Source organism: Parus major, chromosome 7, assembly GCF_001522545.3.
Source record: "Parus major isolate Abel chromosome 7, Parus_major1.1, whole genome shotgun sequence".
NCBI classification, from domain to species: Eukaryota; Metazoa; Chordata; class Aves; order Passeriformes; family Paridae; genus Parus; species Parus major.
The window spans coordinates 32,817,075-32,833,273 of NC_031776.1; the positions used below are offsets into that span (position 1 = coordinate 32,817,075).

Genomic DNA, 16,199 nt, shown 5'->3' on the forward strand with positions numbered 1-16,199 from the left:
AAATGTGCAAAACTAGGCGGTAAGAAGAGAATTAATATGTGCTAATGCTTGAAGTAAACCAAAATCAGGGCATAAAATTACCCACCAGTTGGAATATTAACAACCTGAATCTCACACTGTGAACAATGATCTTGTGAATTTTGTATTTACATGGGAAAATGGGAATTAGCCTGTGTGTGATGTGCCTGGCCTGGCTGTTCTTAGAATCCTTGCCTTTGCAAGCACTGAACTGTCATCATCCATTAAAGGAATCAATGTAGGTCTTTCTCCTGAAAAAATAAGGATCACTAAAAGAATTCATGCTATGTGGCTACAGAAATTACTTAGAAAGGTGATGAATAGTAAAATGTCACTAAAAAGCTAACAGAAAACTCTCATTGCATATAATTTTATTTAAAATTTGAACCTGTAACAATGCCAGTGATAGCAACACAGATTTTGATTCCAAGTTTAAGCTTTTAGAATTCACCTTGTTGCTATTCTACACTTTAAAAAACTGGCTGATATGTCAAAGACCCCAGTGTCTGAGAGAATATTTCTTATTTCTTATTTTCAACTGCCATTTTCCTTTTTTTTCAGAGAAGTAGCCCAAAACTCAGAAGAGAAATATATTTAAAATATTTCAAAGAATAATTTTTTTTAAACATTAACTGTGTTTGCCACCGGAGGAATAAATGGAAAACCAGAACACAAAATTTGATCCATCACCAGCTGACAAAGAGTTAAAAAAAAAAAAGTCTTCAAATTAGGCTCTCACCCTACAAGCAAACAGTTGGATATCAAAGAACATCAAGGCAGTGAGACAAGAGGGAATATTTTAATACACAATGTGTGTTGTCTTGCACTGCTCTTCAGTTCAAAACACTCATCAGCTTATTGATGGCTGGCAGGTTGCATATTTGAGATTTAATGCTTGTTTAGAGTACTCTGACAACAAGCACTAAACATCACTTCCACACAAGCAAAGGACAGATTGGGAATTCCATGATTTACTACAGTGGAATCAGTAAACAATCCTCATCTTGCTATTTGCTTGAAAACCCGCTCTCAAGTTAATAACTCAGAAATTAAAAGAATTTCAAGGCACTGAGTTGAAACTCTATAACTAATTATGCATAAAGTAAATCAGCATAAAATAAAATTTACTGGTGACATGGCACCCATCACAGCACGCTAATAAACAGAGTTCTAACTGCCAAAAAAGATTTGTACCTCAAAATTTGTACCTGAGCATTGCTTTGACAGTCGACCCATATGGAGAGATTAAGAGCTGAATAACTTTGGAAAGCACAGCCAAGCACATGGATTAAGTAAAATATAATTTGCATTCCAGCCTTGGTGGCATCAAAATCTGAATTCCTTTAATACATCAGTAATCAGATTACAAGTAGCAGCCTGGTTCAGTTCAGTTCAAATCAGTCCTGAACTCTTCATGGAAATAAAGTTAGAGAACCTGTTTGCACGACCAAGTAAAATTTTTACCTGCACAAGTTTGGTTTGATTCGTCTTCGTTATTACCACAATCATTAGCTCCATCACAAAGCCACCTCTTGGGAATGCAGCGATTATTTTGGCACTTAAACTGATCATCAGGACAACTGTGATTGACTGTGGAGAAGAAAAGAAAGGGTTTTTTTTCCCAAAGAAAATAATCTGAGAAAAACATCTGTGAAAGCTGTGAGAAGAGCACATTAAATGCTGTTCCCTAGCGATGCAGTCAGTGTGGTTATTCTGGATGTATAACCACCATGACATAAGGATTGTTCAGCACACCAGTCAATTACAAACATCACACTACTTCAATCATAAATTAAATAATATCTAGTAAAGATGCCAACATGGAGATCCTTTCCTATTAGGTGATAAAAGCAGTATATTAAAAGCAGTGTTGTTTCCTTAAAGAAACATGTTCTGGATCCCATCTGGGCAGTGTGATGACGTTTGCAAACTAAAGTGAATATAAACAAAGGAAAACACCAAAGGGAACAGATGCAAGCTGCTGAGTGCAGACCCAAAATATGATACCAGAGTGAGCAGGGATTTGGACAGGTCATAAAATGCTTCTAAAATGAGGCACATTACTGTGAATGGCCACATATAGATCTGCTGTTTACCCACCATGAAATTGTAGGTGTCAAAAAGTGAAATATGCAACACGGTGTAAAACTAACAACAAAAAATAAAATCTGGTATTCAGGAGTGAACAAGGTATCTCTCAAACGTGTTTTGCTGGCTACCAATTTTCATGGAAAGGATGAAGCTGAATGCACAGGATTGATGTAAACACTATTGGCTTGCTCTTGCAACTGTAGAAAGTGTTTATGTTCTGCTTCCTTCATGCTAATAATGTCTATTATTAGCAGATCTTGCTCATCTTGATCTAGACAAGAACATTAAACTGTACACAGTTTCAAACTTAAAATAAAAATAAATTAAAAATAATAGTTAAAAATAATCCCCAGCTATTTTTTACCTACTCAGCCATCCACAGTCTCCTTTTTAAAGTTTAACATACATGTGGAAACAAAGGGTATTTAAAATGAAAGGATGTCTTGCAGGCTTATCCTTGACATTTCAGTAGCTTTTATCTTTGACCTTTTTGCCTATTCTTGCAATTGAAGACGACACAGAGCGAGGGTGATATCAAGAGCACATGAACCCTGGCTGGTGTGCAGGGTGCAGAAGCACAGGAAGCAGAGATTAATTAATAATTTGAGCAGAAAGGTGGCCCAAGTCTCGTATTTCCAAAGTTTGTAATGGAGAAAAGTAATGGAGGACAAAGAACGGAGAAGTAACATTTGTAACAGAGAACAAAACTGGAGGCATCCAAGTAATAAAATCACAATTTGAAGACTTTTTTTCTTAATTTTAAATTTGACTTCAATACTTGAAATAAATACTGCTTTAAATGGTTGTTAAGCTTTTGTTCATATATATTTAGTAACGTGTGTGTATTCTACTCATAATTGCAAATATTTCAAACTCATAAAGAACTATTGGGGTTACTATGGCAACTGCTGAGAGGAGATCAATGTTATCACACTGGCCCTGTAAACTATAGATCACATTCAGGTTTAAGACCAGGTTATGATTTCATTTATATTTGTATAAATCCTCAGAGAATTACAATCTTTGATCAATGAACTGGTCTTCCTTACACTAATTTAAAAGACAATCAAGTCAAATCTGCTGAAAGATTTTCCTTTTCACTGTGTTTATTAGCTGAGCTCCTTAATTTAAGGGCAAGAAATGCTGGTTTCAAAACAAAACGAGAGTAAGCATTACAATTCAGACCTAGGAAAATATTTTTAAAAATATTACTGAAATCAGCAGTGGCTACTACATGGAGCTACCAAAATACACAAATGCTGTAAAAAAACAACAACAAATAGAATGAAAGAAAACAAATCCAAAACTGGGCATTTCACAGCCATATGGCAGAAGGTGAAGGCATTACAGAGGATCACAAATCTGTATCAGCAGAATCAGGCCCCTGTGAAGCAGGCAAGATTTACCTAAGGATGAATAAGCAATCACCCCTAACAAACACATTCTCTCAGCCCAACCAGCCTCACAAAGGCCTCAGCAGAAATACACACATCCAGTTTTACACATCCAACCCCTAGAATCACTTCAGGATAGAGCAATAAAATCTAAAAAACCTGCCATAATCTACTAGGAGAAGGAAACAAAACCAAACCAAAACACAACAACAAAAATCTAACAAAAACCCAGAACAGTTTAGAGCTGCTTGGTCTCAAAGAGATAAGAAAGAGGGACTATGATAAGAGTTTTCAGACACATAGAACAGTACTGCAGAGCAGAAGAGTGTTCATGTCTACAACTGATTGGGAGAAATATTGTACTTTCATTTCAGTAAAGGAGATTTGGTTTAGAGAAATGATCTAAGGACAGAAATTGAAAGCATTGTGACAAGCTGAGAAAGGAAGAGAATTCTCAGTGCTGAGACACTAATTTTAAAGCAGGCTACTTAAGTACCTCCCAGAAATGAAAGGGACATAATTGGTATGCTGTCTATTATTTTTCATTTCAACAGTGGAGCTCCTCTACAGCTAAAAAATACATCTCTTGTAAAACTGTAACTTTAAAGACAATGTACATTAATTTGATACTGGAAGTGGTGCAGGGAGTTGGTTTTTGGTTTTGTTGAAGGTTTGGTTTTCTTGGTGGGGGTATTGGGGGGAGGGGGGATGTTTACTTTGTTGGTTTTATTACTTGTGGGGTTTTTGTCTTGGTTTTATTTTGGTTTTTGTTTTTTCTTTTTTTCCTGAGGATTTTTGTTTGCTTGTTAGTTTTAAGAAATGCATTATACAATTTCAGAAATGTTCATGGAATGGTTGGAAGGGACCAAAATCCCCCTGGTGCAATCCCCTACTTGAGCAGGGCCAGATAAAGCAGGTTTTTCAGGACCGTGTCCACAGAAGTTTCAAGCATCTCCACAGACAGAAACTCTACAACCAGTTTGGGCAATCTATTCCAGTGTCTGACAGTAAAAAAGTGTTATCTTTCAGATGTTCAAATAAAATGAATGCTTTTCAGTTTGTGTACATTACCTCTCATCCTCCTAGTGACATTAGCAAGAAGAGTCTGGCTCCCTTTTTCCATTCCCTCCCATCAGGTGTTTTACTGTGACCCATGCAAGAAATAGTGGAAAACAAAGCAAAAACCACCAATATTTAAAGAATCAGGAATGACTATGCCAACCCCAAAAGGTGACTGCTCTTGCACTGTGCCATGCAACGAGTGCACCAGTGAGATTTGAAAGGGCTCTTATTACAGCACTGATGAAAAGAAGGAAATGAAAGATTTACATGAAAGATTTACATGAAAGGCTTAAGGATGATTGCTTTTGTTTGGCTGGCACTGTCTGGTTTGCAGTCCTTGAAGTCAAGCATGGATTTTGGGTTAAAAGGGAAGGGAATACGTACAGCAGATGTCTGAGTGCTCGTCGCTGCCGTCCAGGCAGTCGTCGTCCCCGTCGCAGCGCCAGCGCTCCTGGATGCAGCGCTTGTTGCTGCACTGGAACTGCTCCGCCTTGCACAGCTGGGACAGCACTTCTCCCTCTTTAACTGGGGAAAACATCCAACAGGAACATCTCTTTGTCTGCTTGATACACCCAGAATGCAATACTGCCCCACAGAAATACACATCAATTCTTGTTCTCGCTCTTCAGAGCAGTTTTAGGTGAACTATGCACATCTGAGGTAATTCCACCTGACGCCTGTAGTGGCACGCATATCCAAGTGCTTGGTTGAAGGAATTAATTTTAAATAAATGGAAAAGCTCTGAACAGAATGGCACTCAAACTGGTTTTTAAATTACTGCTTAGATGATAACGTAAAAATATCAGTTTAAAATATTGCAATACCTCATAAACAGCAAACAGGAAATTGTCTGACAGACATTGGCCAAATTCTGTTGCACATTTAGAGATAGGAAATGATTACTAAAAAGCCGATTCTTGTAACCAAGCAACAACTCAAACACCTGCATTATGCACTGGCAAAGACTCGGCAGAGAAGGATAAAATTCTGCTGGGGTAGAGTTAAGTAGCAAGCTACAAGCTTATTGATAAATCCAGGCAGATGTATTTCTCAACATCAGGTTCAGAATGTTTCATGTGTAAATGCCACACATCAGCCCAGGAGTCTCTGAAGAGGACCAGAGTCCTTGGGAAGAGCCAGGCAATGAAGTGTGCTGGGGAAAATGCAGGAAACCTGCCCCATTCTGATCTGAAAGTCTCTAACCTCTTTTCCTAATACCTAAATTCTATCTTACTAGTGAGGAGTCCCCATCCCAGTTATTTCTGCTGAAAATAAAAATAGCTTTTTTTTTAAGAAAAGTGATGGCTCTGCCTGGTCATTGCAGGCTCCATAATGTTCATCATGTTATGAAATAATTCTTATGTTTTACTCATCTTTACTAAGCTTATTGCTGGAGTCTTATGTAAAATATTAGAAGTCACTTCAAGAAATACATCAATGAGACTTACAATAAATAGAGAAAATTTTTAGAAAGCTACAGACAACAATTCTGAATGTTAATAAAAATAAAAAAAATACTTGTATGACCTGGCAAGTTGTTATTTTAATTCAAATCCCCACCTTTTATTAGAACAACTTCTATTGCTTCAATGGAGATATATAAAGAAAAGATGAAAGACAGCAGAATTTGCACAGTCTGTGTCAGAACCTATCATATATAAATACATCAGCTTGATGTGTTTTATGAACAGTTTCATCATGAACATTTCAATGTCAGATTTTCAATTAAGATACTTAGTTGAATTATCTAAAAACTGTTCATATATATTCAATTTAATAATTATATGGATTCATTTCTGATACTTTAAAAGATTTCAATGAACTATTCAAATGTTTTATCACGTCAGATATGCTGAAATATTTTCCAATGCATTTTATCCTTAAATAGTGTATGTAATATTCTGTTTTCTTTGGAAAATCTTTTATACTCTGTAAACTAGAATATTTATTCAAGTAATATTTCTTTGTCTTATAGACCCTCTAGGAGGCCACACTTTATGGTTTTGTTTTCAGGTCTGACTTGATCCCTTAACAGCAGCATCAACTCAGATATTCTGTAAGAATCTTACTCATGCAGGTTGTGCTGTTTTCCTCCAAAAGCTGATTATCAGCACAGGCACAAACTCTGCCTCCAGGAATGGCCAAACAAAGAGTGCTGCAGCCTCCATTATTAACACGACAGGCATTATCACCTGAGAAAAGAAACAAAAAACAGCTTTAAAACTAACAGCAATGCTAGAACTAAACAATGGGCTTTTTGGTTGCTTTGGGTTTTTTTTATTTTCTTTTTTCTTTAGGAACATAAACAGATGAAGAATTTTTTGCAATTACTTTCATGTTAGGAGCACATTATTCTCATGGTCGGGTTACTGTGGGTTATAATATTTAAACATAATTAGTTACAGGTTGCAATACTCTATAAAATAATAATAGCAATAATAATAATAATAATAATAATAATATAAAAACAAAACCAAAAAAACTGTACCATCATCTCACAACATTTTATCTGCCTGTTTTATGAAGGGAACAAATACTGCAAGGTATTTGGTACAGCTACATGCACACAGTGGCTTCAAGGAATCAAACAGCAGATAAAGGAATGTTTTGAAGTTAATTGGCATCTGCACACATTAAAACAATGTGGCTACAAAAGATTAGGAAAAAAAAAAGAGAGAAAACAAAAGTATAAAGAGATTTATGGCAGATATAATATAGGCAAATATTCCAGTACTTTTTCCTGAACACATCTGCCATTGCTCTGCTTTGTTTTCCCGTGTTATTGTTCCTTCCCCAAAGCTGTTCCCATGAAGACACTGACAGCTGTCAGGTGTTTTAACCATCCACCAAGAGCTGCTGCATCCTCACCACCTCATTCCTGAGGCAACCAGTCTTAAAGTCACTGAGAGCCCACAAATATCACAATTTCTGTTTGCATCACTTTGGTCACGACCTAATTGCTCAGATCTGCACTGCTGGGGACACCCAGCTCCTCATGAGCAAAGCTCTGCTGATTTCAGGTGTTGGTGAGAAGTGATAATGATCAAGCAAGATATAAAACTTCATGTCTGCTGAACCTTTAATTTAAAACTACTTTTATTTTTATTTTTTTTTTTAATCTTATGGGTCCAGTAAAAAGCAGTTCTGCTTTTTAAAGGTGTAGAAAACATTTCTCAGCTTCCTGGACTAGAACAGACTCCACACGATTCCTTCTCATCAAATCTCCTCACTTCACCTTTCATAGGAAATGTAATATTAAGTTCTCATGGAGCTGTGAACATGGATATTAAACTGTCCCATCAGAGCCATTCCTGCAGGGAAATCTCTAAACTTTCAATCAGATAATGAGCAAAAAAATTAATATTTTGAAAGTTTTTATATTTTAAGATGTACCTTAATATGTCTTGCTGTATTGAGCAGTGCTTAATAACCTTTTTCTATACTTTTTCTGATCCACTGTACACAACATTTCTTAGAGGAAAATGAGAACCAGAATGAAAATGAGCCAACAGTCCATTAAAGCCCCACTGAAGTTTTAAATAAATTTGTGCAAATTGATTAGTAGAGAAAGGCCATTGTGGTACTTGTGCTTTCACTGGGCAGGGTGTGATGAGATGACAAGAACACAGATATATAACCAGGGAAAATGGGAATTCTCCAAGAGGTGTGAGGGCTTGATCACAATTTTAGAAAGAGCTTAGACTGGACTCTTAATACACATGATTAGATCCTGACTTCAAGTATCAGACTATGAGCTAAACCACTAAAAATCAACTCTTACAACCAAAATATTATGAACAAAATATCAAAAATGTAAGAAATGTATTTGAGTCTAAATTTTGGGAAACCTCAGGTATAACAAAGCCTTAGAAAACGTAGCCTTGAAAGTCTACTTTACAGGGCCAGCATTGTACAAATCAGAGATATCAGTAATGCAAAGGTTTAAAAAGTTCTCAGAAGCTGCTGAAATAAACAAACCAAAATAAAATCTTCAAAAGCGACTCCAAAACTACATGGCACAAGTCAAAACATTTGCAATGATTTAATTAAAGAATGTACATCAGTTTGTCAGCTCACTAAAAGAGAATAAACCTACAGAAAAAAAGAGTATTTCAGCCAAATATAGAAAACACATGATGATTCTGAAGCCAAATGAAAGCTGAAAATAAATAACATCAAAAATTAAATCACTAGATCAAAGTCAAATGGTCCATCTTGAAGATGAAAAGTCCCTACTTAACCTCATAATTGGGATGACAAACTTCTGCACAGTGGGTTATGTGCTAAGCAAAGTTATAAAAGAGGGGATGATGACAAGGAAAATAGAAGTACCAAGAGTTAAAGCAAAAAGATGCAAGATAAAAAGGTTTATGAAGTGCAGTCTTCAACCTGAAGGTGCAATGAGACCTCCAGTCCCATCAGTCTTGCTGAAGAGACTCCTATGCTGAAACATCTCCCACAACACAGTTCAAACAAGTTAAACCTCTTTATTCAACAAGCTGGAGAAGCTGTAAAGCTATCCGAAAGTATTTGGGAAATTAAATTTCCACAGCTATAAACAGCTATTTTATATGGTTGTTCTTAAAATAGTCCCAAAATTTTAGAATACTTTCAAAGTCATTATCATATTTTTCATATTTTGTCAGCTTTTAAAAGCAGCTGCTGCCCTGTTGATTGTATGGGATTAAATTAGGCTGATTCCATTTTAATTAGCTAAAAAATTAGGCCAGAGCTAAACAATGTGATTGCATTTCAGTCATCCTTCTCAGGGGAAAAAAAAAGAAAAAAAGGCAAGCATGCACATTTGTTTAATCTTCTCATTTAAGATATATACTGAAGTATTTATTGCACTTGTATCTTCTTCTGAACCTAACCTCAGGTGCTGTAAAGTGGTGAAAGCCCCCTTGTAGGATCATCCTCCACACGTGAAGAGCAGCAGTCTGGTGCTCAAGCTCTCTGTGAGGAGTTTAAACATCAGCTGATTTCAAAAGAGGCTACTTTAATTGCTACAAATGCACTTACACTAGAATTATTGACATGGAAGTAGCAATCCAGCCTTTCTATGCAGTGGAAATTCCTGCAGGCCTTGGCAGAGCCATATTCTGAGTGCAAATCCAACTCCTATGATTACTGTGCTTCACCTTCCCATTTTTTAGGATTCCTGATGCATAGAGACCCAAAGACTCAGCCTAAGGAAGTAAGGTGAATTCTAAGCTCTGAAAGCAAGGAAAAATAAACCAAAAAAAAAAAGAAAAAAAGCATTTCTCCTCAAGAAGATCATGCCTCAACAAGACAATGAAAAACATCTTTCCTCGAGGAGATCCCAAAATCTTCCTGTCCTACCCAAAGCACAAAGCAAAGCAGTGTTGGAACAGGATCCTGGAGAAAGCTCCTCTAATAAAAATCCCAATCTGAATTGATCTGTGCTGTGACAAAGTTTCTGCTTGTGCAGTGACAAGACCAGCAGCATCAGAGCAGTCACCTCAAAATATCCCAGCCAAGCGTTTCTGAGGTATGTGCATGCAATCTTTAATAAACAACTCCTCTATAAAGTGGTTTCCTGTGGTTTTCTCTGTACAACAATTCAGCCTTGAGCCTGCTCTTTTACAAGGAAAACATGCACACACACACAAATAGTTTCTTTAAAAGAAATTTTTATGCTCCTTTGGGAACAATGGCAAGATCAACCTCACTGAGCGTGACAAAAAGGGAAGTTCCTAAAGGCTGCAGTTAGCTTACAAAATTCCAATTACAATTTCAAACAAAGAATATATTAACGAGCCAGATTCCCTCCCTTAAGACTTTAACTCATTCAGCAAAACTGTCTGAGAGGCAATGCTTTCTCTCTCTGGTGTCAGCTTATTTGGAAGCTAGCAGCAACTGCATTAGAAGTCCCTTTTTTCTGAAAAATAAAGGAATTTTCTGAGTACCAAATAAAGCAGCAGTAGTATTAAAAACAAACGCTGCATCTTCTATTAGCAGATGTGGTATTCTAAAAGTTGGCCACCTTGAGGGTAGATTTGGGCCCAGATTTTGCCTTAAAAACACCAAGCAAACAAAACCCACACTAAATCCAAGAAAAAAGCCCCAACAAACTGTACTTTTACATGTCTTTGAATATCAGAGAGTCCCTGAAAAGCAGCTGTGATAAGAGGAACACTGTTGCAGCAACCCTGACTTAGCACAGTGCTACACAGACCAGCTTGGTTTAGGTAAGGGAAATTTAGATGCCACAGCATCAGAAAAAAATTAAACAGTAAAAACATCATCTTTTAAACAGTGTTTTATTTATAGTAATTCCTGAAGCTCATTTTTATGTTTGGTGGCAGACCAAGCTAACATTATAATTTTGGTAATTAGAAATATGTTTCTGGTGTTAGAAATGTGCTTTAACTAAAGTGAGCAAATACTCAACAACTCATAAGAGTGCTGCATGCAGTAAATGGAATGCAAAGTTTTCTTCAGTAAAACACACTTTTAACTTTACCTTTAGAGTAGCAATTGCATTTTCTAAATTCCATCCATGCAAACCTATGGTTTTTATCTCCTTTCTCTATGGATACAAGTAGCACCAACTATGGATTTTTCCACTACTCTCAAAGAACTACTTTTATTCTGTGCAACATACAGTGTTGATTGTAGACCAAGATGAGGGAGCAAATTAAAAAAAAAAAAATAAATATACAGGCAGGATCTATGGTCTCATTTAAGAAAAGGTAAATGCAATCATATATTTGATATCTCTGAGCCAATGCAGATCTGTTATCCTCTGTAACTGATAATTGCACAACACCTCTTGCTCATGCAAGGAAAAAGGGCAATAAAGGCAGTGTGAATGCTTAGAAGGAATTCAGACAGGAATAATGCTGTGATTCACTTTTTAGTATTTATGAGAGAATCAATTTCTACATCAATGGACTGAAACTCTGGAGAGTAACTTCCTCATGCCACAACCCATATTTGTTATTTTATTTTTGTTCATCCAGTCACCTCAAAATGCTTGGAGACTCTAAGGAAAAATGTCTTTTTATAGCAGACCTCTGGAGAAACTGTGTAAGTACCTTGCTGTTTGCGTGGATCATAAATCTGGAGCCCGAACAAAGGTGGCCTCTCACTTCTCAACAGTGTCACATTCCTTGATACCAGATCCAACTGGAAAATTGACCCATTCATGTAATCTGTCCAGTATATATAATTTCCATGATGTGACAGTCCAAAAGGATGATTCAAATCTTTTCCATTGTAGACTACCTGCAATTAATTAGTGGTAGGTGAGCATCAGCAAGGCTAAAAGAATCTTTAATTTTTCATAGAAATTAAAACAGGAAATAGAAATACTGAGGTAATTACTGTCCCAAACATAACAACCTATTCCAGTAAAATTAAATAAAGAGTACAAAGCCCTTCTGTGCAGCAGAATCAATATCTAACTTAAAAAAAAAAAAAACAACCCAAAAAACAACTACATATAAATTCACTTTAAGTGGCCCCCATCAGAGAACACAGAACAGCCAGCCCAGGGAAGTGGTGCTGTCTCTAACCCTGGGAGGATTTGAAAGATGTAAAGTGAGGTTTGGGGTCATGGTTAGCAGTGAACTTGGCAGTGCTGGGTTAATTGTTGGACTGAAAGATCTTAAGGCCTTTCCCAACATAACCAATTCTGGTTCTGTGATTCCATCCCAGCAGATTCCATTTGGAGTCATTGCTCTCCTTCTGGCTGGGATCCTTGCTTGAACCAAGAGCCTTGTTCCTGCCGTGCTTCTAGAGAGGAGGAAGCAGCTCCTCACGTGCCCTACCTTGTCTATTTCTAGACACAAACCCAAGAGAACATGGAGGTAAAAATAACTAAAATACGTCTTTGAGTTGATTGACAACCATCATCTCCTTTTGCCCTTCAAATTTTCTCTTTGGACCCGGAATTCTTATATGCAAAGCTCCTCATCTCTGAATTGCTTTTGATCCAAATTCATCAATCAGTCAATTTTCTGACAGCTATTGGTGGAATTAAGGACGTCCCTATCCCCCAGAATTTTTATTGTATTAAAGAATTATAGATGCGACTGATCCAGCTAAATTTCAACCAAAATATCCTATAATTAAATACAAATGATTAAGGATTGAAAGAAAACATCTTATAGTTATTTTCAGCTACATAAATTCAAGTAGTTATACATTTTTTGTTATATCTCAGGATTACAGAAAAATCACTTTCAAAAAAAAACCCAAAAATAATATATTCTGTGACACACTTCAAAATAAAACCTGTAAAGACAGGTACTGTGCACCAGTCACTAATTTTATGGAGCAGGTGATAAAGCCTGCCCAAACATGAGCCTTAACCATTTTCAAAGTGTCCTATTCTGTGCTTGTTGCTTCTACAAGCCCACAGAGAATGTCTGCACAGAGCCGTATCCAGCTTCTACAGGCATTAGTAACAACTAAAGCAATCTCTCTCCATCTTTGACAGGATTTGTTGAGTGCTGCCCCTCTGAATACTACCACAAATACTCAAAAGAGGCAGAGGGATTCATAAAAACCAGCTCATCCAGCAAAGTACCAGGAAAAACCTCTTTCTGGCAAAACCAAACAAACCAGGTTTTTCTACTGAAAAGTTCTTTGCAGCTTTGTGACTCAATCAAAATACGACTCCTTTCTACATGAAAAAAAAAATAATTAAAAAATAAATAAATGAAAATCAGGTTTAGTGTTCACTTAGGACAGAGGAACATCCTAAGCTGTGTTTCAGTCTCTCACTTGAAACTGCCACCATGGTTCCAGCAGCGACGACGCCGAACATGCCGCGGGGTTCTGCAGACTTTAAAAACCTTGGGAAGTATTTTTAACGTAACACAATAAAATCCAGAGACAGAACATGCCTGTGGCAAACCAGCAGCATTTCTCTTTTACCTTTCTGTCAGTCCCATTCAAATAGATCCTTTCAATGTGATCATAGTAGGCATCACACCAGTACAGCACATTGGCTCGGTAGTCCAGAGTTAAACCGTTTGGCCAGAGCATCTTTGATGTGACAAAAACCTGCCGGCTGGAGCCATCCATCCAGGCCTTCTCAATCCTCCCCACGCTGGCATCTATTTCATCTTCCTCCCAGTCTGTCCAATACATCCATCTAGGGAATTACAAAAGTGAGCATTCAGATCCCATTTTAATCAGGTGAATTATACCGCAGGCTTTTAGCGGCAGCTCGTCCAAGCCAGAGCAATTTTGACTTTTGCATGTTTCTTTCCATTGCTCTTTCTACAACTCTGTTTACTGTCCCTGACCACTGGATGCTGCTGAAGTGACACTTATGTAATTTTGCTCATATTGTGACAAATTACATGAATACCAGAGAACCAATAGAGAAGAAAAGTGAAAGAATTAACACCTTATTTATTCCCAGCAGAATTATGGGGCTTCTTTGTTTATTTTCAGCCATGGACTTTATTTGTATGGACTTTATCACAAACTTCAAATTTTTAAAGTGAACTGGTTCTGGCCAGGTCTAATTTGCCTTTTGGATGCAAATCTCTGTTTTTTATTACACCTAATTCTATCAAAGAAGTTACAACACAATAATTATTTGCACTCTGGTTTTAGAGCTAAAGGATAACCTTGACATTCTGTGAACTTCAGGTCCTACACGTAACGTTTTTCACTCAGAAAAACGTTAGGAGTACTTTGTCCATCACAAAAATGTTTAGAAATGGTGAAAATTACTTGACAAAAAAGCCAGCAGGCAATTTTAGCATAGTTTTATGGATTATAGTGCAATAATATAGATTACAAAAAACAAACAAAGTCTGAAAGAAAGGCACCAATATTACTTTGGAAAAGTTAAAGAAAAAAAAATCTATTAACTCCTCTAAAAGTATTGGCTCAGAGGAATTCTATGAGACATTCTCTCCTGAGCACTACAGAATAAACCTTTTCTTATTGAATTTTTCTGAATATCATATTGTATTATAGAATATACCCTTGATAACTGTGATTTCAACCATTTAAAACACACAACTTGAACTTGTACAAAAGCAGAGGGTAACAAATATGCCAGAATAGAAATACCATTTTCCTTTTTCTTTTTTACCCTGTCTTTCCCTAAGGAAAATGAGTTAGTAAGAATACTTAAAAACCTGTCAGCACTCTGTGAATCATCTCAGATTGTATCACATACAGTCACATCATTTCATAAATGAAAACATTTGCCAGACAGCAGATGTTTACTTTTACTCAAATCTAGAACTCCAATTAATAAGCATTAAAGAGAGGAAAACATCATGCCAATCTTAAATGGATCCTATTTATTAAAGTAATCATGATTTAATTGCTATTGACGCACCAGATTTATGTTTTTGAAATAACTTCTGTGATCCTAACCCATTAACCATTTAATTGGCCTGTACTTTGAGGAATAAAGTCCTGGAATTTAAATACTGAACTTACAAAGGAATGACATACTGAAGTGAAAAATTATTTTATTACCACACTTGTGTAAATTATGTCAAATCTACTGGTCAAAAAGTTGATTCAAAGGCACTTTTACATATATGCATAATTTGATATTTATGAGAAACTGGAGAAAAACTGCATTGCACAGGTTTGCAGATATGCAAATGCAGATTTTTTTTTTTTGGTTTACTTTTCATTTCTCTCAAACCTGCATTAGAAGGTTGTTTTGGGTTCTTTTAATGCTTTTTCTAAATATGTGCAAAGAACATCAATCCATTTTTGATCCAGAAGCCTTACAAACTCCATTGCATGTTTGAGTCAATCAGCTCCAGGTTTAATCACAGAATTGTAAACCCTGCACATGCCCTGAGGCTCAGGCAGACGTAGGTCAATATGGCACTTATTTTATCAGGAGACAAAATATGTTTTACAAATATTTACATGACTTCTCAACAGCAATTACTGAGCTTTTCTCCATTCACTTTTTGTCTGTCCTTATTCCAGTTATCCTGTCATAAGCTAAAACCTTCTCACAGTGACAGGCCTTAATTGTATCTCAAAATGCAGTTAATGCTCCAACACCAGTTAAATCAAGACTAAAATTTTGGAAACACAATTAAAAAGCCATAAGAAATGCTGTCCCTCAGGAAGTGCTTCCATGAGAAGTATAATCATGAAGGACACGCTGTTTTATTAGAGAAGTGTTTTATATAATGGTCCTTTTCAGGCAATACATCTTCATACACTATTTCCTGTGCCAGGCACTTACTGAGCTGGAAAATTTAACAGAGTAATTGCAGGTGTGGTTATGGCTCGTGGTCTGATTTTATACCCTCACTACCTGACCTTAATGAATTGTAGCCTTTCCACAGCCACTTCCACTCCTCTAAGGACAGGCTCAAAAGGGAAAACCTGAAAGTGTAAATATTTTCTCTGATAGCAAAATAGCAATCAATCCAGCCACACTGAAACTACCTAGCTGCATCATTTCCAGAGACAATTCCCTGAACAAACCTAACAGTGATTTTTTAAGTAAACCACCATTATACCACAGTGATATAATGTGTTATTTGTTGTTTTCATTTGTTTTTTTATTATGCCGCCTACTAAAATTAATTTAAGCTAATAAGTAATGTAGAGTACCTGTCTCAGTTTTGTAAACCAATGTGTACAAGGATATGGTCATCA

The 16,199-nt window shown here is 36.5% G+C and overlaps 1 protein-coding gene across 4 annotated transcripts in view; it reads right to left on the reverse strand.

Moving 5' to 3' along the window:
- LRP1B (LDL receptor related protein 1B) overlaps window positions 1-16,199 on the reverse strand; it is a 620,609-nt gene that overhangs the window by 201,046 nt on the left and 403,364 nt on the right. For all 4 annotated transcript variants that reach the window (XM_015635304.2, XM_033516047.1, XM_033516046.1 and 1 more), the window contains 5 exons: window positions 13,473-13,692; window positions 11,627-11,816; window positions 6,635-6,757; window positions 4,950-5,090; window positions 1,483-1,608 (listed from right to left, as the gene is read on the reverse strand). In XM_015635304.2, coding sequence (XP_015490790.1) covers window positions 1,483-1,608; window positions 4,950-5,090; window positions 6,635-6,757; window positions 11,627-11,816; window positions 13,473-13,692 — 800 coding nt within the window. The remainder of the gene's footprint in view (window positions 1-1,482; window positions 1,609-4,949; window positions 5,091-6,634; window positions 6,758-11,626; window positions 11,817-13,472; window positions 13,693-16,199) is intronic.